This window comes from Lepidochelys olivacea (assembly GCF_965140295.1).
Source record: "Lepidochelys olivacea isolate rLepOli2 genome assembly, chromosome: 8".
Classification (NCBI taxonomy): domain Eukaryota; kingdom Metazoa; phylum Chordata; order Testudines; family Cheloniidae; genus Lepidochelys; species Lepidochelys olivacea.
In genome coordinates this window covers 29709420-29731261 of record NC_140418.1, presented here as the reverse complement: position 1 = coordinate 29731261, position 21842 = coordinate 29709420, and the positions used below count along the sequence as shown (strand labels likewise).

The window sequence follows — 21842 nt, the reverse complement described above, 5'->3', positions numbered from 1 at the left end:
ACAGCAAAGTAAGAATTGGGGCAGCTGGCATGCACCATGCATTCTTCAACAAAACAAGTTTGGGCACTGTTTTTCTGGCTTGTGTGTGTACAGTAAGTGAGCCAGAATTTGTCTCTCCAAGAGGAGTGTTGTCTCATTTACTTTAAAACTGGAAGGTGTGTGGAAAACACAGTAGAAAACTGCAGGAAGAGGAAAAATGTGCATCATGGTTGAAGTAATTGAATGACCACCTGGAGATCTGAATTTGTTCTAGCATAAGCTTGCCCACGGAAGCTTATGCTCAAATAAACTTGTTAGTCTCTAAGGTGCCACAAGTACTCCTGTTCTTTTTGCGGATACAGACTAACACGGCTGCTACTCTGAAACCTGAATTTGTTCTCTGCCTTTTCCACAGAGTTCCTATGTGACATTGGACAAGTCATTTCAACTAAAACTTTTCACAGGTGACTACTAAGTGCGTGTTCTGTATTTTGTGAATGCCCAACTTGAGCCTGTTTGGCAGAAGTGCTGAGCACTCGCAACTGCAACTGAAGTCAGTTGGGAGCTGTCGATGTTCAGCACTCCTCGCAGTAAGATAAGGCAATGCAGTCTGAAGAATAAGTGCAGATCTCGGGGTCAGGAAGTCCCCAGAGTCTAATGTTAGCTATTACTGATTCACTGTGTGGCCTCAGCAAGTCTTTGTCTCTGTTCCTCCATCAGTAAAATGGGGATAATGTTCTCTTCTCTTGTAGTGGAAATAAATTCATTAATGGTTGTGAGACACTCAGACACTACAATGAGTGACCTAGAAAAGATGTGGAAGCAGTGATTAATTCTGTGTTGACTGGGGATTTTGGATGGTGTGCAGTAAATAAGGCAGGGACCACTAACTGAACAATAATGGAAATATTGAACAGTTGCCTCATTCCCTAAGCACTGTCTATCCTGTGCACTGAATGAGGCAGAGTTCTTCTGGAAAAAAATACACAATCATATTATTGAAGACTGCATCAAATGCCTACTTAGAAGGGGGCAGATCTTTGGTTCCATAGGCAAATTATATTCTGGCATTTCCTAACTCACGAGTGCTTGACTCTGCAATCTAAATGTTCTTTTAATATAGTTTTTTGTACATTCTATTAGTAATCTTCCCCTTACACAGCAAACCACAAAAGTGCAACTTAATACCCTTTCTTTAAAAACAGTGTTTGGGAATTCTCACAGTCTCTTGGGGCTTACAGGAAGGGAAGGAAGTTTCATACAGCTATGTTTATAACTTCCTCTTAGGGGGAGGAAGTGATTTAAAAAAAAAAAAGACCTGAAGACAAGCTCTCCATATATCCATAGTTTTAAAGGAATATATTAAATTATATTCTGGCATTTCCTAACTCACGAGTGCTTGACTCTGCAATCTAAATGTTCTTTTAATATAGTTTTTTGTACATTCTATTAGTAATCTTCCCCTTACACAGCAAACCACAAAACCGCAACTTAATACCCTTTCTTTAAAAACAGTGTTTGGGAATTCTCACAGTCTCTTGGGGCTTACAGGAAGGGAAGGAAGTTTCATACAGCTATGTTTATAACTTCCTCTTAGGGGGAGGAAGTGATTTAAATGTAACCCTTCTGCCAGGCCAAGTTGATAGCAGCAAGGGCCGGGTTCAGTACACAGGGGTTCCCTCTCATTAAAGCAAATGCAAAACTGGCTCGAGCCCCCACCCAGTGACCTGGGAAAATCTTACACACCCCCTGGGCGCCTCAAGGAGGCAATACTTCCCCTCTCGCAAGCACAGAGTCTTGGTGTAGTAGAGAATCTTTAATAACATGAGGTAAACAACATCAGCATTAAATTGGGGAAACACCACAACTAGTGTTCATTAACCAAACCATGAACACCGACCCACCCCAGAAAAATTGGGCCACATCCTTTCCCTCAGGCTCTTGAGTCCCAGAACCCAAACGTCTCTTGAGTCCAGCAATCCACAAATCACCCAAAGTCCAAAAAAAGTCCAGTCCCGGGGTTCAAAAGTTCATCTGCAGAGTGTTACTCCCCAGTCTGGCTAAAATGTGCCTGGGTGTGGGGGAAAGAGGTAAGGGGCACCTTACGTGTCCTGAAGCTGACTGCCCCACAGGGCTCTGCTCCGCTCCACCACGACCGGCTCCGCTCTGCACAGCTCGCCGTCTCACGAACAGCTCCGCTCAGCTCGCCGTCTCACGAACACACCGCCGTCTCACGAACACACCGCTGTCTCACGAACACACCGCCGTCTCACGAACACACCGCCGTCTCACGAACAGCTCCGCTCAGCTCGCCGTCTCACGAACACACCGCCGTCTCACGACCGGCTCCGCTCAGATCGCCGTCTCACGAACACACCGCCATCTCACGAACACACCGCTGTCTCACGACCGGCTCCGCTCAGCTCGCCGTCTCACGAACACACCGCCGTCTCACGACCGGCTCCGCTCAGATCGCCGTCTCACGAACACACCGCCGTCTCACGAACACACCGCCGTCTCACGAACACACCGCTGTCTCGCGACCGGCTCCGCTCAGATCGCCGTCTCACGAACACACCGCCGTCTCACGAACACACCGCCGTCTCACGAACACACCGCTGTCTCACGACCGGCTCCGCTCAGATCGCCATCTCACGAACACACCGCTGTCTCACGACCGGCTCCGCTCAGCTCGCCGTCTCACGAACACACCGCTGTCTCACGACCGGCTCCGCTCAGATCGCCGTCTCACGAACACACCGCCGTCTCACGAACACACCGCCGTCTCACGAACACACCGCTGTCTCACGACCGGCTCCGCTCAGATCGCTGTCTCACAAATAGCTCCGCTGCACACTAGATCTTCCGGCTCCCCACTACTTGACACAGTGCTCAGTGATTTCAGCTCTCAGTGATTTCAGCTCATAGTAGTGGGAGCCTTAGTGCTGGTGCACCATAAGGCTGAAGTGAATTCAGCACAGTACCTGTAACAAAACCCTTAATAGACCCAAAATTAGCTCTGACATTCCACAGTGGAGAGAGACAGAGGTGCAATTGGTACTTCAGGCCCTCACAAAGGGGCCTACACTACCAGGCACTAATACCTGTCTCAAGTCTCTCTCAATTCACAGAGTTTTGGAACCCATGTCCCTTGCCTAGTGAGTGCTACTCAGTTGATGGTGAGTCCTCCATCATAACAAAAAGGCCAAGTACAGTTCCAAGCACAGTTCCCATAATCAGGATACTAACAATTTATTCTTCCCGCCCCAATAACAGAGACACTGGGGATCCCACAGCAGCCAAAGTGACCATTTGGGCAGTTATGGCCTCATTCTAGGCGGGGTGGGTGTGCCTATGCAAATGAGATCAGCCCCTGAAGTTCTTTTCCACAACTTGCCACACCTCACCACCAGATGTCAGGGTGGAGCCCACCCTGTCTCTGCTTACATAAAAAAAAAAAAAAAAGACTTGAAGACAAGCTCTCCAATATCCATAGTTTTAAAGGAAATGGGGCAAGTGAAAATTTAAGTGTCCACATTTTCATTTTCTATAAAGTTATCAACCTCTATTTGGTTTTTAAATGTATACAGTTCCCTTGTGACAGGTTTTTACGCCTTTCCAGGCCTTGGTGGAGTGAGGGATTTTATTGAGAAGAAAAATCATAAATGCCTGCCCCCAGTGCAAGCACATCTCAGGAAACCTACCTGGGAAGGAAGTATGGATTTCCATAGGGGTAAGCTGTCATCTTCCTACCCCAGCTCATTAGAGGCAGAATGTATCCTCTGGAATCTCATCTAATGAGTATTATAGCAGTCCATGCTTGTGAAAAGGAGGAAAGGCTTCTGACAGATTCAAACTTTGGCTACAGAGAGCCACCCTTTTATTCATTTAGGAAGTGGGCTGAAGGAAGCCTTTCAAATTCAGATTTCTGGTAAGGATTATTTTCTCTGGCTGGGCACTGTGGAAGTCAGCTAGTACACACCGAAATTTCGAGATTTAGGATTCTTGATTTCTTGCCTGAACTTGGCCTGCTACTCTTCTGCTCTAAGTGTTAGAAGAAGGTAGGCCTTTAAAAGTGCAATAAATTGACAAGACCTCTGGAGATTTTCATTTAATTATACAGTGCGTGCATAAAGAATGAATATTATATTGGATGCTATAATAGACCATTAGACTTCTCAGATCAAACCTATTAAAATGTGATACTTTATTATTCTCGTTGTAATAGACAAGGTTTTTGATTAAAGGACATCTGCTGGACTTTGAGGATTGGCAAGCTAACAAATGATGGTGGAGCTCCACTGATGTAGAGCTTAATTAAGCGCTCTTCTCAGTATAAACGCCTACTTATGTCAATTGGAGTTTTGCCTAAGGAATGAATACAGATTTGGGCCTTAGTTTCTTACAAAAAATTGCCATCAGCTGTGTATTTGTGGGGAGGGAAATACACCCTGTCTTGCATTGTCTTTGGTTTTAATACCCATCTAGGTTCCCAAGTTTTCTGTACATTTGGGTCTTTGATCCATCAGGGTAGTCCCAGCTGGACCCTTTGTTTCACTCTTGACTCTGCAGTGGTAGAGAAACAGACATGGAAAGGTGAAAGAGCACATGCAGCTGATCTTGGTAATGTATCTGACCTATCTGCTGGGTTTTAAAGGAAGGAAGCAGTGGCACTCTGGCAGGAGAGTGACCAGGGGGTCAAGGGCAGGGTAATATCTATAGTTCTGCTTAAACTTTAGAAAGGAGCGGGAGGGTTGTTTTAAAATAATAAAGAGGGAAGGGTGTTTGTTAGGCCTGTTACACAGCTGGAAAGGAAAGGCTTTTCTGATGTAGGATGTACAGGGAGGGATGTATAGTTTTCTTTGTTTAGCAGTAACTGTTTCTATCCTAGTGGTGTTAGCAGTCAACTTTCTGACACAAAGGTTATTTTATGAAATACAGTACACACAATATTAACCCATATCCTTACAGTCTAAATGACTTGACCAAAGATGGCTAGTTTAGTAGAGACCAGGTTAATTGGAATTAGGACACAGACTATGTCTACACTACAGTACATATGCCAAGATAGCCCTCTACTGTAGAAGCAGGCATCACACACAGACTGTTTTTCTGCCAATGTAGGAAAACCACTTCCCTAGACAATGTTTGCTATGCTGACAGAAGCACTCTTCGGTCTGCATAACTGCATCTACACTGGGGGCTTCGTCAGCAGAACAATGATGATCAAGGTTGTAGTTTTTCACACCTCTGACCAACATAGCTACAAAGGAGTACATTTTAAATGTAGAACAAGACTCATTCTTTGTTTTGCTGTCATCTTACTATGTAACTTTGAGCAAATCACTTCTTCATGCGTCCATTGGTCCACCTGTATTTTAAAAAACGTACAGTAGTACTTTTATCCTAGATGTTGTGAAACTTGATTTATAAACAGAGTTCATATAATCTCAAGTAAGACACTCAGTATTCTTAATTTCTCCCCAGTAAATTTTTTCCTCATCTACTAAATGAGTGTAAACATGTAAAGGTATTAAAAATTCACTTGCAAAGTAGACTAATAGCTCTTACTTGAAAAGATTTTTCATTTATTTCAAACCCCTATTTCCATGAATGTCATCTTTGCTGGAGATAGCTGACAGTTTATCAGAACAATTAAAATATTGCTTATAATTAATTTACATTATTTTCAAATGCAAAGTGAGAGTGCTTTAATCTTAGTCATTGGAGAAAACACCGCAATCTTGTTAATCAGGTTTGGCAGATCACTTGACTTTCCAGTTATGTGCCTCTCAATCCTGAAAAATCAGGCAAATGACAGAATTGCTAATTATTATAAGCTTAAGGGCAAATCTACACTTAAAATCCTGCTGCTGTAGCATTTCAGTGAAAATACTACCATGCCGCTGGGGGAGCGTCTACCATTAGCGTAGTTAATCCACCTCCACAAGAGGCAGTACCTGTGTCGATGGTGCTGCCTACACCAGGGGTTAGGTTGGTATAATTGCGTCGCTCGGGGTGTGGATTTTTCACATCCCTGAGTGATGTAGTTATACCAATGTAAGTTTGTAGTGTAGACCTGGCCTAGCTTGAATTTATTTATTTGTATTGATTGAGTGCTACTTAACTCACATTGGAAATATGATTACAAATGAAGAATACTTTTGCATGTCTGAAGCAATCTTTTTACTAGGTGTATTGACCACTTAGGAACTTTGCCATTTCTAACTTTTTCACTTCAATGGTGGCCATTATGTTTAGAGTACAGAATTTAGGATTGATTGAGGTGGGTCAGGTAATATCTTTTATTGGACCAACTTTTGTTGGTGAAAGAGACAATCTTTCAGGATACACAGAGCAATTCTTCATGTCTGGGGAAGTTATTCAGACTTGGTGTACACTGGCAAATTAGGTCAGTTTAACAACCTTAGTCAGCAATGTGAAAAAATCCTATCTATGAGTGGAATAGTTAAGCTGACCTAAGTCCCCATGTAGATAGCATTATGTCAATGGAAGAATTCTTCCGTCGACCTAGCTACTACCTCTCAGGGAGGTGGATTAACTATGCTGTGATAAATGAGGGAGGGGGATAGCTCCCTTTTGTGGACACTCAGCCTGCCAGTTAGCTATAGAATCCCTCTTGGTAGCTGTTCTCTACTTGCTTTACCTGTAAAGGGTTAAAAAGTCTGACTGCATGTATAGGTAAAGGGAAGTGAGTGGGCACCTGGTCAAAAGAGCCAATGGGAAGGATAGAACTTTTTAAAATTGAAACAAATCTCCCCTTTTGCTGTCTGTTCTCCAGAGAGAGGAGATGCAGAGCAGGAACAGAGCTGAACTATGCTGTAGGAAGCTTTAAAAAACAGTATGAAAAATCATCAGATTATACTTCAAACCTACTTATCTGAAACCCCAGATATGTAAGTAGATCAGGGAATGTCTAGGAAGATGTGATTAGGTTTATTTCTTTTATTTCTGTAAGGCTTGTGAACTCCTCTGTGCTAACCCCAGGTGCTTTTGTTTTGCTTGTAACCTTTAAGTTGAACCTCAAGAGAGCTATCTTGATGCTTAATTTTTGTAATTTTTTTAAGATGTATTTTCTTTTTTGTTTTTTTATAAAATTTACATTTTTTAAGAACAGGACTGGATTTTTGTGTCCCAACAAGGTTTGTGCATATGTTTAATTAGCTGGTGGTAACAGCTGATTTCCTTTGTTTTTCTTTCTCAGCTCTTCCCGGTGTGTGTGTGTGTGTGTGTGAAAGGTCTTGAGGGTACCCCCACAGGAAGGAATTCCCAAGTGTGCCTTTCTGGGATCTCAAAAGGGTTTTGGGGTTTTTTGCATTTGGGTGGTGGCAGCATCTACCCATCCAAGATCAGAGAGAAGCTGTAACCTTGGGAATTTAATACAAGTCTGGAGTGGCCAATATTAATTTTTAGAATCCTTGCAGGCCCCCACCTTCTGCACTCAAAGTGCCAGAGTGGGGAATCAGCCTTGACCTATGCTGATGGAAAAATCAGTGTAGACTCTATCTACACTCTATCAGTGTAGATAGAGTCTACACTGTGCTGCTGTAGTGCTCTATGTGTAGACAAGCTCTCAAAATGTCAGTTAGGGCAGGTCTACACTACAGTGGGGATCGATGCTCTGAGATGATCCACCAGCGGTCAATTTAATGGGTCTACTAAAGACCAGCCAAATCGACTGCAGATCACTCTCCAGTTGACCCCTGCACTCTACTTCCGATGAGAAGAGTAAGGTAAGTCAATGGGAGATTTTCTCCTGTCAACCCCCACGTGGTAACTCTACTCCAGCTACTTCATCGACTCCAGCTATGTTATTCACGTTATTCACATAGCTGGAGTTGCATAGCATACTTACCTAGTGTACTTAGTGTAGACATCGCCTTAAATACAAGGTGGAACAGATTGTTAAGCATAAGGAGTTACCTCTTGATGTAAGAGACCATTCAAGATGAAGTTGGCAATTAACACCTCTGCAGTCATAGCACAAAGGAGGATTAGTGGGTTACAGATTGCTGTAATGAGATGTAAATCCAGTGTCACTATTCACACCAGGATTTTTAGTATCTAGCACAATTATGAATTTAAGCTCCCACGCTCATTTTTGGGAGGTGTTGTGCCATTTTCCCTTAAGGATGAGGACTGAGAAGCCAAACATGGAGCGATGACTTTGTGCCCCAGGTGAGAAGGTGTTTTTATCTTTTTCTCATGTGTCAGCCCGAACGGGAGCAGCTGACACACTGGGTGAGGTTGCAGGGAGCGGAGAGAAGGCAGGCTGAGGCGAGGCAAGGGTCTGGGCCCTTCTCAGCTGCTGCCAGGGCACCTCCCCAGAGCAGTGGTACCTACATGTCATTGCTGCTTCCTACCCCTGCTGAGCCAAGCCTTGGAGCCAGCAGAAGCCATGTTTACACCGCAAAACTTGGCCTAACTTACACCAGCCTGTGGCCACCAGAGTTATTAAATTGTGTGTGTGCACATGTGGCTCCTCATTCTAGGGGGGCACATCATAACCAGGAGCGCTTGTCCTGATTGTATTGTCAGCGTGGGGCATTGCGGGATGGGTCCAGAAGGCTAGTAAACAGTCAACATAAGCAATGTCTATATTGACACTGCATCAACTCAATAATGTAGAGCCTGACTCAAAGCTGCTCAGGAGGGTGGTGTCACTCAACCACTGGAGCCAGGCTCTTCCGTTGGCACTGGGCAGGAGACAACTTTAAGTGAGGACACTTCCACAGCTAGGTCAAGGTGGAGCAGCTTATATCTCCCTTCCCCTGTACTGTAGACCAGGCCAGGGCAGCGAGGGGTGGGGACCAGGGAGCCCATCCTGTGGGGGAAGAGAGCAGGTCCAAAGAGCACGGGCACACCTCCTGGGATGCCGCCTCCTGCTCCTCCTCCACCCCTTCCACGCAGCCTCTTAAAGGGCCAGCGCCCGCTCGCCTGGGCTGCGTTGCGGGGGAGGGGCGCCCCCGGAAATGCCTGACCCCTGACACAGGCCTGGGGAGACGCGAGAGGGAAAGATGAGCGGGCCGCGGCAGGAACAGGCGATGGGAGAGGGAGGGGGCGCGAGAAGAGGCGGCGGTCTGTGATTGGTCGGGGGGAGGTGGGGTGAGCGGTGCTGTTCTCGCGGCAGGGGGGGAACTGGGGCGCGGACGCCGCGCTGCATGGTGGGAGCCGTAGGCAAAGGCTGCTTGTCCTGCATCTTCCATCGTGCCACGCGCACAGAAGGCGGAAAGAGGAGGGTAGCGCGGGGCATGCTGGGAGCTGTAGGTAGGGAACGGCTTCTCGGCGCCTTACAGACTGCGGCTCCCATCGTTCCTTGCGCGGGACCCCGGGGCTGGGGCGGAGAGGGTAGCGCTGCGGCAGGGGCGATCGGGGCGGGCGGACTCGACGCTGAGCCTCCCTCTCTACCTCCCCGTCGTGTGGCGCGCTAGAGCGGCAGCGGCTCACCGGGGAAGGCAGCCATCTTGTGCTGGTGGGAGCCCAGAGAGGCACCCTGCGCCCCGGCCACGAAGGTGGAGTGCGCGCCTCTCCTCCCAGCTGCCTGGGCCCTCTCTTTGCCCGCTTCCTTCGCCTCAGGACCCCTCCGCGACAGAGTAGCCTCTGAATGTAGGGAGGACCCGCCTCGAGAGAGCAGCTTCTCCTACGCCGCTACCCCCCTCCCACAGGGCTGCCGCCGCACCCGTCTCGAGCCAGCTACGCCCCGCTCTGTCGGTGCTGCGAGCAGGAGCACACCCCTCTTCCTCCATACCCCCTTCACCTATAGCCTATGTAGGTGCTGCCGCCGCTCCAGCAGCAAACGAGAGCAGCCCCGCAGACAGGGAAGCCGTGTCCACCCCGGCAGGACTTACACCGTCCTAGAGCTGATGCCACCATCCCCTAGAGGAGGCGGGTTCTCCTAACAGAGCCCTGCCCAGACCCCAAAGGCCAGGTCCTTAGCTATCTGCTCTACCCAGCCTAACTGAGGGAGGAGATATCTCTTCCCACCCCACGCTTGTGCCTCTCCCCTTAACTAGACAAACCGATCAGGTGCTGCTGTTGCTGCTATCCCAGACCTCGAGGAGACGCCCACTGACTGAACTGCTGCTCTCTACCACCCACGAGCCCGACGTCCCAGATCAGGAGATAGAGACCCAGCCCTTACAAGCTACTGACTCTTCCCGCCCCATCAGGAGACAGAGAGAAAGAGAAACCCATCCAGAGGTGCTGCTCCTGCTCCTCGCACCCGCCGATATTAGGAAAGAAAGCTACACAGAGCTGCTACAACTGCAAAGACATGAAGATCAAGGATGCCAAGAAACCATGTAAGCCTGGGTGTAATTTTGGTTTAGGAAGGAAGAGGCATTTATTTTCCATTTGTGGGTGGGTTGGAAAAACTGGTGTAAAATCGGGCTCCCTTTCTTCAAATTGATCTGACTTATAAGTACAGACGTTTTCTGTTTTATGTTAATCTCTCCAGCTCTTGGCTGGCTGTTCTAGAAGATCAGCTAAGCTCTGAAATCATGTTTCTTTAGCAACCAGAGTTAATACTGTTTTTTAAATATATGGGAGGCCCCTGTGATGGGAGCTACATAAGTAATTGAATAATAAAATATTTTTGATGGGAGGGCTTTTTACAGGTGGAAGAAAGGACAGGCATTCTGTTTTGAGGGGGTGAGGGGCATGAGACTTTATTCTGTTAATAACCTGGAGGGTTCATCAGTGTATCCAAGTTGTTAAGCAGTTGCATCTCAGTGGCCAGTCAATTACTTGGATATTCTTGTGCCTTAAAAAGCTTCTTGAAGATAGGGTGGGGGAACACAGAAGGGGGACCATATTTTTAAAAATAAATCAGTGTTACAAGGTGACTTTTGCTTTTTTAAGTACTCTTTTCACAATTGTAGTACTAATGATATTTCTTACTTACTACTATTCATTATTGTTTATCCTGTGGTAGCACCTAGAGGCCACAATTGGGGATAAAACCCCTTGTTATGCTAGGTACTAGACACCCATGCTATAGAATAGATAGTCTTTTCCTCACAGAACTTTAAGACTTTTGGGTAGCACTCATAGCATATTAACTTATGAGGTGTAGGTGAGTAGTATTATTCCAATGTTACAAATGAACAACTGAGGTACAGAGAGATTGCCCAGGGTCACGAAGAAGGTCTCTGAGCTGGAAGGAGAGTCCACCTATTTTGAGAGATTATCCTTTTTCTGTTGGTCAAATTTAAGGAATATCACAGGCTGAAATGTACTACTTAAAACTAACACAGTTAAAGTCTGCAAACCCAAACAGCCTCACTTTTTCCTGTTTGTGACGTTCATTCATTTATTTAAAGTTGCCGTCTTATGTGAGTGGTTTTTTCCCTCCTAGAAAAGCTTAGTGGTTGAAAAATTACATAGAAAATGTCAACACGCTACTGCTTTAACAGCCATGTGATAAAATGCCATTGATTGTGCACATCATGTAAGAAATATTAGTAATGCTGTCAAAAGGGTTATAAACATAAAATTGATTTAAGTTGAGAAAAATATTTTTCCTAATCTTTTTCTAGTGCATAAAATAAATGTTAGGACCTCATATTGTAGAGTGTTGAAAACCCTGAACTCATGTTAACTTCAGTGAAAACAGAGGTTGCTGAGTACACTGCAGAATTGTTCTCAAGTGAACAGTGCATTTGTACTGATCTTAGAAAATGTCTTCTGAAGAGAGCATTTTCTTCTAAAACTGTCTCCAAACAGTTTTAGGGGGTGCTGTCAGAAAGTCTCTATGGTAATGGGCTATACATCTACAGTAGATCAATATTTTAAAACAATGCTAGTCTGATTGCACATAACTGGTAGGAACTGTAAATTTCAGTAGCATCTCTGAGATGCACAGGTGCTGTAGGGGATCATCAGTGACACCGTTAAGACTTGTCACTAACAATTGAAACTATTTGAACATGAGAATTAACAATTTTAGGTCTCTATTGTTCAAAGCTTCATACATATTTAATCAATTAATTTTAAGTTTGGCCTGAAGATACTCTTCATTTTATAACCAATAGCTAGTGAATTTATTCACTCTCATGGCCAAAAGGGAAAAAACATAGTTACAATCTAAGCTGTTAATTTTTTTCCTCATCAAACAAATATATAAGGTATCCTAAAAAAATGTACATATACAATGTGTCACTTTAGTTGCTGATACCTGAACAGGCAACAATAGTTTGTTTTTTAAAGTGGACATTGGAACCATTTTGCAACCCTTGATCATAGGTGTTCCATTGACTTCGGTGGAATAACTCGTATTAGGTGTAAGGAGTAGGTACAATGAATAAGGTCTTGAGAATTGGGCCAATGTCAGATTTCTACAAATTTATAGCTAGACAGTAAGTATCAGTGTTCAGTAAATATTTGGGGGGGGTAGGGAATATGTCAATACATAGCTATGTTTCACTGAGCAAATAGCGCATGGAGGGGGGAAGCATAAGTCTTGCTTACGAAAGGAAATGTACCTGTTGCTAACAGATATCAGTAGTGACTGGAAGCGAAATACAGTTAAAAGTGTTAAGAACAAGTGTAGACAAGATGGAACCATGTTCAACACAACTGAAGAAAGCATGGTTGCAACAGGTAAATTTCCTTGTGTTCACAATGATATTATGAATTCTAAGAAGCCCACACTTGTTTTTTACTTTTAAAAAAAAAATCTTTCTATTCTGAGTACTAGTGCATCTCCACTGATGGTAGAGACAGTGAAAGTGAAGCCTAGTTTCTCTCAGAAAAGATGGTGGCCTTTGACAGCATTATTTTCTCTGAGGGCAGCTAGGCTTCACACTCATGTTTTCCAGTAGAACGCATTGACCATTTTGAAAATATACCTTTGCTAAAGATACTTTTAATCTCACTTTGAAAGCTTTGGAAGATGGCAACCGTCATGGAAGGGGGGAATTCTTTGTGGAAATTGTTGCAGAAAAAATATTGTCCATCTTCCTCTGCTGAAGAAACTTTCAGCAATGGAGAATGATGTCAAAACATAACTAATCCTAAAAAAGTATTTTACAAAATTATGTTGTACCACATCTACGCAACAAGGAGAGCAGGAATGAATGTAAGGAGCAGGGGAACATAGGGTACACAGCTGGGCAGTACACTCCGACTCTCTACTGTTGTAGAGTGAGGTAACGCAGTCAGTAGACTGGTGAATGAAGCTCTAAAACTTAATATTTTTTAAAAAAATAAAGAATACCTCCAAAAGAGAGTGTACCCACCTTGTTTCCAGGTTATGTATGAAATGTTTAGTAATTTAAAATACAAGGACGTTGCTGATTTTGTGCTTTCAAGAAATCAAAATGTGAACTTATGGAAATGAATAATTAAGGCACCCAAAGAAAATCTTAACTTCACTTTGTACTGAAACAATGAAGGCTGGCGGGGAGGGAATGAAGTGTCTCTCTCTAAAAATTAGTTTGATCGAATGTGGTACTACAAAAACATGCACTAATTGTAATTGAATGGATGATTTCACTATAGGGCAGAGTTAGGCACCCAAACAACCTTAACATGTTTGGATTTCATAAACTGCACATATCCCTACCTTAAGTTTAATCTCAACTTTGTATTTTCTGTATTTGTATTCTTGTTTGGGGAATAATTACAAGGTCCATATAATTTTTTTTATCCTTCAAGTAATATTATGTATTCTCTCTTTTAATTCCAAATTAATTTCGTATTTTTAATCACAGGTTTCTGGTACCAGGTACGGTGTTTTTATTTATCTTGTGGTGGCATCTGTAAGTCTGAGTCAGGTTGTGGCTCTTGTGTGCTAGGCACTGTCTGAACATAACAAAACAGTCTCTGCCCCAGAGAGCTCACAATCTAAAAGACAAGTTATAAACTGGCTGAAATAAGGAGTGAGGGAGGATACCATGACAGTAATATAACTAATCCAAACTAAAATATATCTATAACTTGTAGATATACTAAGACTAAAGAATTAACAGTAGTCATAACTTGGTATCTGCCTAGCTGTTGCTAGATGACAGCTTTTCTTTACCACAGCAGAGGTGACTTTTGGAGGCATTTGAAAGAAAGGATGGTAGTTGCTTCACAGATTTTGACAGTTTTTCTAATTCCGATGGGGCAGTCTGAGAGGGTATGTGAAGGTGTTCGTGGGGAACATACAACACAAGTCACTTCTGTAAATTATTGGTTGAAAGATTTTCCTATGCCTGATGTTACTAAGACAACTGCATCATGACATTCTTATCACAACTGATTTCTCATTTGACTGAGAAGCTTGTAATGAATGGAAAGGGGCTTCTTTTCTTTATGTAAGAAGAAAGTATTTCTTGGTAGCAGTAATGAGTGCATTCTGTTTAATCACAAAACCAGAGGGGAAGTAATTTAAGAGCCGGAAAGATAAAGTTCTTGGAAAGACTGAAGAAATAGATTTTTGTAGACGATAAATGGTGTGTGACGTTAAACTGTCATCCATTTTCTGTTTTACAGGCTTAACTGTGATTATTGTAGACAAGTTTCAGGTTAATAATTTTCCTGACACTGAACTGTCTTTTGTAGGTGCTCGATTTTAAACTCTGAACTGAAAGACTACCTTCCAACACTCAGCTGGAGGGGATAACATCTGACACACCTACTAGTCAAAGGTCTTATTTGTGAGGAGGGTTGTGGCAAGTTTGGGAACACCTATAGCAAAAAATAAGTGTTAGAGAACTGCTGAAATAATGTGATAAAATTTTCAGTGTTTAAGAACTTCAAGTTAATTCTTACACTAATGTAATGTGCATAACATTTATATTAGATATAAATTTTGCTACCAAACCGTACTGTTGATGCAACTTGATTTAGAACTCAAATTCTGTGTCAGGTAGTTTTCATATACATGTGGACACTTGTTTACATTCTGTTGGGAGAGAAAGGAGGTCAAAAAGTTCAATATGTATGCTTTATTACTGTTTTTTCTACCATGTGACTCAGAAGAGTTAGCTCAAATCTGTGTGTTTCCAACTACTTTCTCAAGAGTGTTTCTTCCAATTCATCTTTTTCCGCCAACAGTTAGATTATGTATATAAATTGTACTATTGATATTTTCCTAAAACTTAACCTGTAAATAATCAAGAGTTTAAAAATGGGTGAAAAACTAATTATGGTCTACTAGCTGATTAAACTGAAGTATATGCTTATGCATCTGCTTTCGTGCAGTCTGGTTAGGAATAAGATTTGGATTAGTTTTGATTACAAACAAAACCTGTTTCCCAGCACAGATCTGATTAGGTAGTCATATTTTAGAGATGAGTTAAATGATTAGATTATGTGATATTGTACAGATGTTTTGTAAAGTGTTCTTGCATTGTTGGCAAATTGAAACTAAGATTTTCATGCTGTTGCATTACATTTGCATTTTCATGTTTAAAGTGTTGGTGCTGTATATATCTGAGGCAGTACCTAAACTATCATTCCCTGATATTTGCAAGTTTTCTTTCTTTTAACACTCACCTTTCTTTGTGGGAGAGACCTTAACTGAGCATTGCCTGGCTTTCAAATGAAGTCCAACACCCAAGAATGTTACAGAAGTAGAAGGCATTGTTTTGCAGCAGCCCTGTGCAGTCAGTCTTCTAGATCCAATCTCATGGGCTAAAAAAAGCTTGCTTCCTCTTTCTTCTTTTCTTTTTTTTTTCCTGTCAACTGCTTCCAAGTGTAGTGGGCCCTTGTAAGTTGGGGAGACACCTTGGAAGGACAAGTACAAGGTATATTCTGTGAGGACAACAGCTGAAATCTGTAGCTCATTCCCAAATGGCTCAGGGGAAGAACAGAGAAATCAGAAAAGGCAAGAATTTTCTCCTCCTCTCATTCTCTCCCCCCCCGGACCACCACGAGATCTTAGGGTTGGGAGCTCTCCCCAGCCAGGCATAGTTCTACAACCATTACACTTCCAGCATGGTGTTGAGGGGTTATTCTCAGTCAACTCAGTTTTCCTTGGTCTTGAGATCATACTGCCATCAGTATGTCCCTAGCCCACTCATCCAAAGAAAGTCACGGCCCATGCAGAATATGAAAATGGCACTCATAGAATGCCATTGTATGTCCCAAGTCCAAAGCACTGTACATGCTGTATCAAACCACTATCAAAGGCAAGAAGGCCTCAGTTAACTCCCTTGATGAATCAGGTGGATGATAAGGTGAAAAGAAAATCTCCATTTAAGAGATGCATCAACATCTTACATAGAGAGGTCATAGATTTTGTATAAGGAAATACACAAATTAGATGTGAAATCCTCAGCCAGTGTCACAACTGATCAGAAGGAGGTGATGCAAGAAGGAACTAGTTCCTGGAGCTTGAGCAAACTGTGTCATCAGGCCCTATGCTATCAGCACTCCTAGCTATCTTCAAGACACCACTGACTTTCTGAGGAAACTACGATCCATCGGTGATCTTCCACAAAACACCATCCTGGCCACTATGGATGTAGAAGCCCTCTACACCAACGTTCCACACAAAGATGGACTACAAGCTATCAGGAACTGTATCCCCGATAATGTCACGGCTAACCTGGTGGCTGACCTTTGTGACTTTGTCCTCACCCACAACTATTTCACATTTGGGGACAATATATACCTTCAAGTCAGCGGAACTGCTCTGGGTACCCGCATGGGGCCCACAGTATGCCAACATTACAACGCTTCCTCAGCTCTCGTCCCCTAATGCCCCTAATCTACTTGCGCTACATTGATGACATCTTCTTCATCTGGACCCATTGAAAAGAAGCCCTTGAGGAATTCCACCATGATTTCAACAATTTCCATCCCACCGTCAACCTCAGCCTAGACCAGTCCACACAAGCGGTCCATTTCCTGGACACTACTGTACTAATAAGCAATGGTCACATAAACACCACCCTATACCGGAAACTTACTGACCGCTATATTTACCTACGTGCCTCCAGCTTCCATGCAGGACACACCACATGATCCATTGTCTACAGCCAAGTTCTAAGATACAACCGCATTTGCTCCAGTCCCTCAGACAGAGACAAACCACCTACAAGATTTCTGTCCAGCGTTCTTAAAACTACAGTACCCACCTGCTGAAGTGAAAAAACAGATTGACAGAGCCAGAATAGTACCCAGAAGTCACCTACTACAGGACAGGCCCAACAAAGAAAGTAACAGAACGCCACTAGCTGTCACCTTCAGCCCCAAACTAAAACCTCTTCAGCGCATCATCAAGGATCTACAACCTATCCTGAAAAACGATCCCTCCCTCTCACAGATCTTGGGAGACAGATGAGTCCTCGCTTACAGACAGCCCCCCAACCTGAAGCAAATACTCTCCAGCAACCACGCACCACACAACAAAAACATTAACCCAGGAATCTATCCTTGCAACAAAGCCTGATGCCAACTCTGTCCACGTATTTATTCAAGTGACACCATCATAGGACCTAATCACATTAGCCACCCCATGAGGGGCTTGTTCACCTGCACATCTACCAATGTTACATATGCCATCATGTGCCAACAATACCCCTCTGCAATGTAAATTGGCCAAACCGGACCGTCCGTACGCAAAAAAATAAATGGATACAAATCTGACATCAGGAATCATAACATTCAAAACTGGTGGGAGAACACTTCAACCTCTTTGGCCACTCAGTAACAGATTTAAGGATTGCAATTTTGCAACAGAAAAGCTTCAAAAACAGATTCCAATGAGAAACTGCTGAGCTTGAATTAATATGCAAACTAGATACCATTAACTTGGGTTTGAATAGAGACTGGGAGTGGCTGGGTCATTACACATATTGAATCTATTACCCTAAGTTAAGTATCCTCACACCTTCTTGTTAACTGTCTAAATGGGCCGTCTTGATTATCATTCTAAAAGTTTTTTTTTTCTCCTGTTGATAATAGCTCATCTTAATTAATTAGCCTCTCACAGTTTGTATGGCAATTTCCAGCTTGTGTGTGTGTGTGTGTGTGTGTATTATCTTCTTACTATATGTTCCGTTCTATGCATCCGATGAAGTGGGCTGTAGCCCACAAAAGGTTATTCTCAAACAAATTTGTTAGTCTCCAAGGGTATGTCTGCACTACGGAATAAGGTCGAATTTATAGAAGTCGGTTTTTTAGAAATCGGTTTTATATATTCGAGTGTGTGTGTCCCCACAGAAAATGCTCTAAGTGTATTAACTCGGCGGAGCGCTTCCACAGTACCGAGGCTAGAGTCAACTTCCGGAGCGTTGCACTGTGGGTAGCTATCCCACAGTTCCCGCAGTCTCCGCTGCCCATTGGAATTCTGGGTTGAGATCCCAATGCCTGATGGGGCTAAAACATTGTCACGGGTGGTTCTGGGTACATATCGTCAGGCCCCCGTTCCCTCCCTCCCTCCATGAAAGCAAGGGCAGACAATCGTTTCGTGCCTTTTTTCCTGAGTTACCTGTGCAGACACCATACCATGGCAAGCATGGAGCCCGCTCAGGTAACCGTCACCCTATGTCTCCTGGGTGCTGGCAGACGCGGTACGGCTTTGCTGCACAGTAGCAGCAACCCATTGCCTTCTGGCAGCAGATGGTGCAATACGATTGGTAGTCGTCCTCGTCGTGTCCGAGGTGCTCCTGGCCACGTTGGCTGGGAGCGCCTGGGCAGACATGGGCGCAGGGACTAAATTTGGAGTGACTTGACCAGGTCATTCTCTTTAGTCCTGCAGTCAGTCCTATTGAACCATCTTATGGTGAGCGGGCAGGTGATAGGGGCTGCTAGCAGTCGTACTGTACCATCTTCTGCCGAGCAGCCATGAGATGTGGATGGCATGCAGTCCTTCTGCACCGTCTGCTGCCAGCCAAAGATATAAAAGATAGATGGAGTGGGTCAAAACAAGAAATAGACCACATTTGTTTTGTACTCATTTGCCTCCTCCCCTGTCTAGGGGACTCATTCCTCTAGGTCACACTGCAGTCACTCACAGAGAAGGTGCAGTGAGGTAAATCTAGCCATGTATCAATCAGAGGCCAGGCTAACCTCCTTGTTCCAATAAGAACGATAACTTAGGTGCACCATTTCTTATTGGAACCCTCCGTAAAGTCCTGCCTGAAATACTCCTTGATGTAAAGACACCCACTTTGTTGATTTTAGCTCCTTGAAGCCAACCCTGTAAGCCGTGTCGTCAGTCGCCCCACCCTCTGTCAGAGCAACGGCAGACAATCGTTTCACGCCTTTTTTCTGTGCGGACGCCATACCAAGGCAAGCATGGAGGCCGCTCAGCTCACTTTGGCAATTAGGAGCACATTAAACACCACACGCATTATCCAGCAGTATATGCAGCACCAGAACCTGGCAAAGCAATACTGGGCGAGGAGGCGACGTCAGCGCGGTCACGTGAGTGATCAGGACATGGACACAGATTTCTCGGAAGGCATGGGCCCTGCCAATGCATGCATCATGGTGCTAATGGGGCAGGTTCATGCTGTGGAATGCCGATTCTGGGCTCGGGAAACTAGCACAGACTGGGGGGACCGCATAGTGTTTCAGGTCTGGGACGATTCCCAGTGGCTGCGAAACTTTCGCATGCGTAAGGGCATTTTCATGGAACTTTGTGACTTGCTTTCCCCTGCCCTGAGGCGCATGAATACCAAGATGAGAGCAGCCCTCACAGTTGAGAAGCGAGTGGCGATAGCCCTGTGGAAGCTTGCAACGCCAGACAGCTACCGGTCAGTTGGGAATCAATTTGGAGTGGGCAAATCTACTGTGGGGGCTGCTGTGATGCAAGTAGCCCACGCAATCAAAGATCTGCTGATATCAAGGGTAGTGACCCTGGGAAATGTTCAGGTCATAGTGGATGGCTTTGCTGCAATGGGATTCCCTAACTGTGGTGGGGCTATAGACGGAACCCATATCCCTATCTTGGCACTGGAGCACCAAGCCGCCGAGTACATAAACCGCAAGGGGTACTTTTCGATAGTGCTGCAAGCTCTGGTGGATCACAAGGGACGTTTCACCAACATCAACGTGGGATGGCCGGGAAAGGTGCATGATGCTCGCATCTTCAGGAACTCTGGTCTGTTTCAAAAGCTGCAGGAAGGGACTTTCTTCCCAGACCAGAAAATAACTGTTGGGGATGTTGAAATGCCTATATGTATCCTTGGGGACCCAGCCTACCCCTTAATGCCATGGCTCATGAAGCCGTACACAGGCAGCCTGGACAGCAGTCAGGAGCTGTTCAGCTACAGGCTGAGCAAGTGCAGAATGGTGGTAGGATTGGCAAACGTGGATAAATTTTCCTATTTTGTCACTGTCAAGGTAACATGAAAAATAACAGCTTGTGCACAGCGGTTCCTACAGTGCCCTACATATAACCCACTTAGTAAGAAAGTAAAATGTTGATTTTTTTTTCCTGGGAAAAATTTCATATAAACTAAATTATTATGGTTTATATAGCCAAGAAACCTCTCTGAAAAAGGTTCTCACCTACGTTTCTTAGTTCTAATATAAATAGTGAACTAGTGGCATTTTGCATATTAAATGCAGCAAAACAACCCTAAAAAGCCTCCCAACGTTGAGGTTGCAACCTTTTCACAAATAAGAAATTTTTCAAATTTCTTTTAAAACCTATTGACCAGAACTATGTGCTCGGGTTCTATCATCTGCTGACATGAGGTAAAAGCAAAGAATCTGATCCTTCTCTAAATTCTCTAATTTAGTGTCAAGAATACCCACCTTCAAATACTGAGTAGTTACCCCCAAAAGAAAGCTGTATTGGATAACACTAGCATAAAAATATGTTCCAAGTTGAAAAATGGGAAGTTTTTCATCTTGAGCTGGCTTTCTCTGGTTCCCTCAACTTTATGCTTGTGTTTTTGTTGGTTTCTTTTTTTTTTTTTTTTTGCTTTGCTCCTCTTTTTTTTTTTAATTGGGTATCCGAGAAGCATAAACTTGTTCCTGTAAATCAGATTAAAGTTCCAAAGACTGGTAGGTGTCTAATTTCATAACTTGGTCCCGTGCCTCTCTCCACAAACCTTTAACCATTAACAGCTGAAATCAGAAGTATCTACTGTGCAGATGCAGGTGATTCTTTCACAATTATTGGGTGACAAACAAGCGAAAGAACATGTCTTAATTACATAATATCTCCATAGACCAGAAAGGATCCTTTGTATTTTTTTTAATCAATTTTTTTAAAGTCCCAATTACATATTTACTGAATGGATTAAAACAACTCCTAAGGACCCTTTCTGGTTTATTGGGTAAATAAAATTTCCCCTTTCTAGTCTTCACTTGAGTGAAGTGCTACTGGCTAAAAAAATGAGAAACCTTTTAAAATCTCCAAATCAAGCATGCATGTATATGTTAAAATAAAAAAATTCTTCATTTGTATCTAGTTATATAATTGATCTGAATGGCTTTTTGGGCAGGGAGGTGTTTTCATGTATTAAATCCTGTGTGTGTATTCTACAGATTAGAATTCCTGTGTTCCTGGATCCCTTACTATGCTTGTCTGCTGTCTTCACTATACTGTATTCAGATTGTTGGGCTTTCAGTGTGCCAGTAGTGCTCGCTACCAACCCTTCTGATCTATTGTTTGAGGAGAAAGTTATGGACTCATGAGTCTATGGTTCATAGGCAGCGGGTTTCTTTATTATTATTATTTTGAGATGCCAAAGAACATGGTACTGCATAGGTGAACTGCTAGGTGGAGACAGTTACTGACTAGCAAATTGAAACTTTTTTTTTATTGGCTACCTTAAAGAAATAAGATATTTAAACATTCAGAGCTTTTAATACTACAGAAACCATTGCTAGACTAGCACTAAAATTAATTGCAATATACTGAAACATTACCTAGACTTGGTGCTAGCTTT

General features: G+C 43.6%; 2 protein-coding genes across 2 annotated transcripts in view; one reads left to right on the top strand and one right to left on the bottom strand.

Annotated features, from left to right (window-relative positions):
• Positions 1–2901: 2901 nt before the first annotated feature.
• LOC311525663 (uncharacterized protein) lies at positions 2902–9873 on the bottom strand (the record flags this gene model as incomplete). Its single annotated transcript, XM_084637962.1, has 4 exons — positions 2902–2976; positions 7924–8012; positions 8865–9648; positions 9799–9873. 4 exons carry the CDS (start codon positions 9871–9873, stop codon positions 2902–2904), a joined length of 1023 nt encoding a protein of 340 aa, XP_084494088.1.
• The window catches only part of PANK3 (pantothenate kinase 3), a 26929-nt gene continuing 14411 nt past the window's right edge, over positions 9325–21842 (top strand). The window contains exon 1 of the mRNA XM_084637741.1: positions 9325–10301. Coding sequence (XP_084493867.1) covers positions 10274–10301 — 28 coding nt within the window. The 5' untranslated portion in view covers positions 9325–10273. The remainder of the gene's footprint in view (positions 10302–21842) is intronic.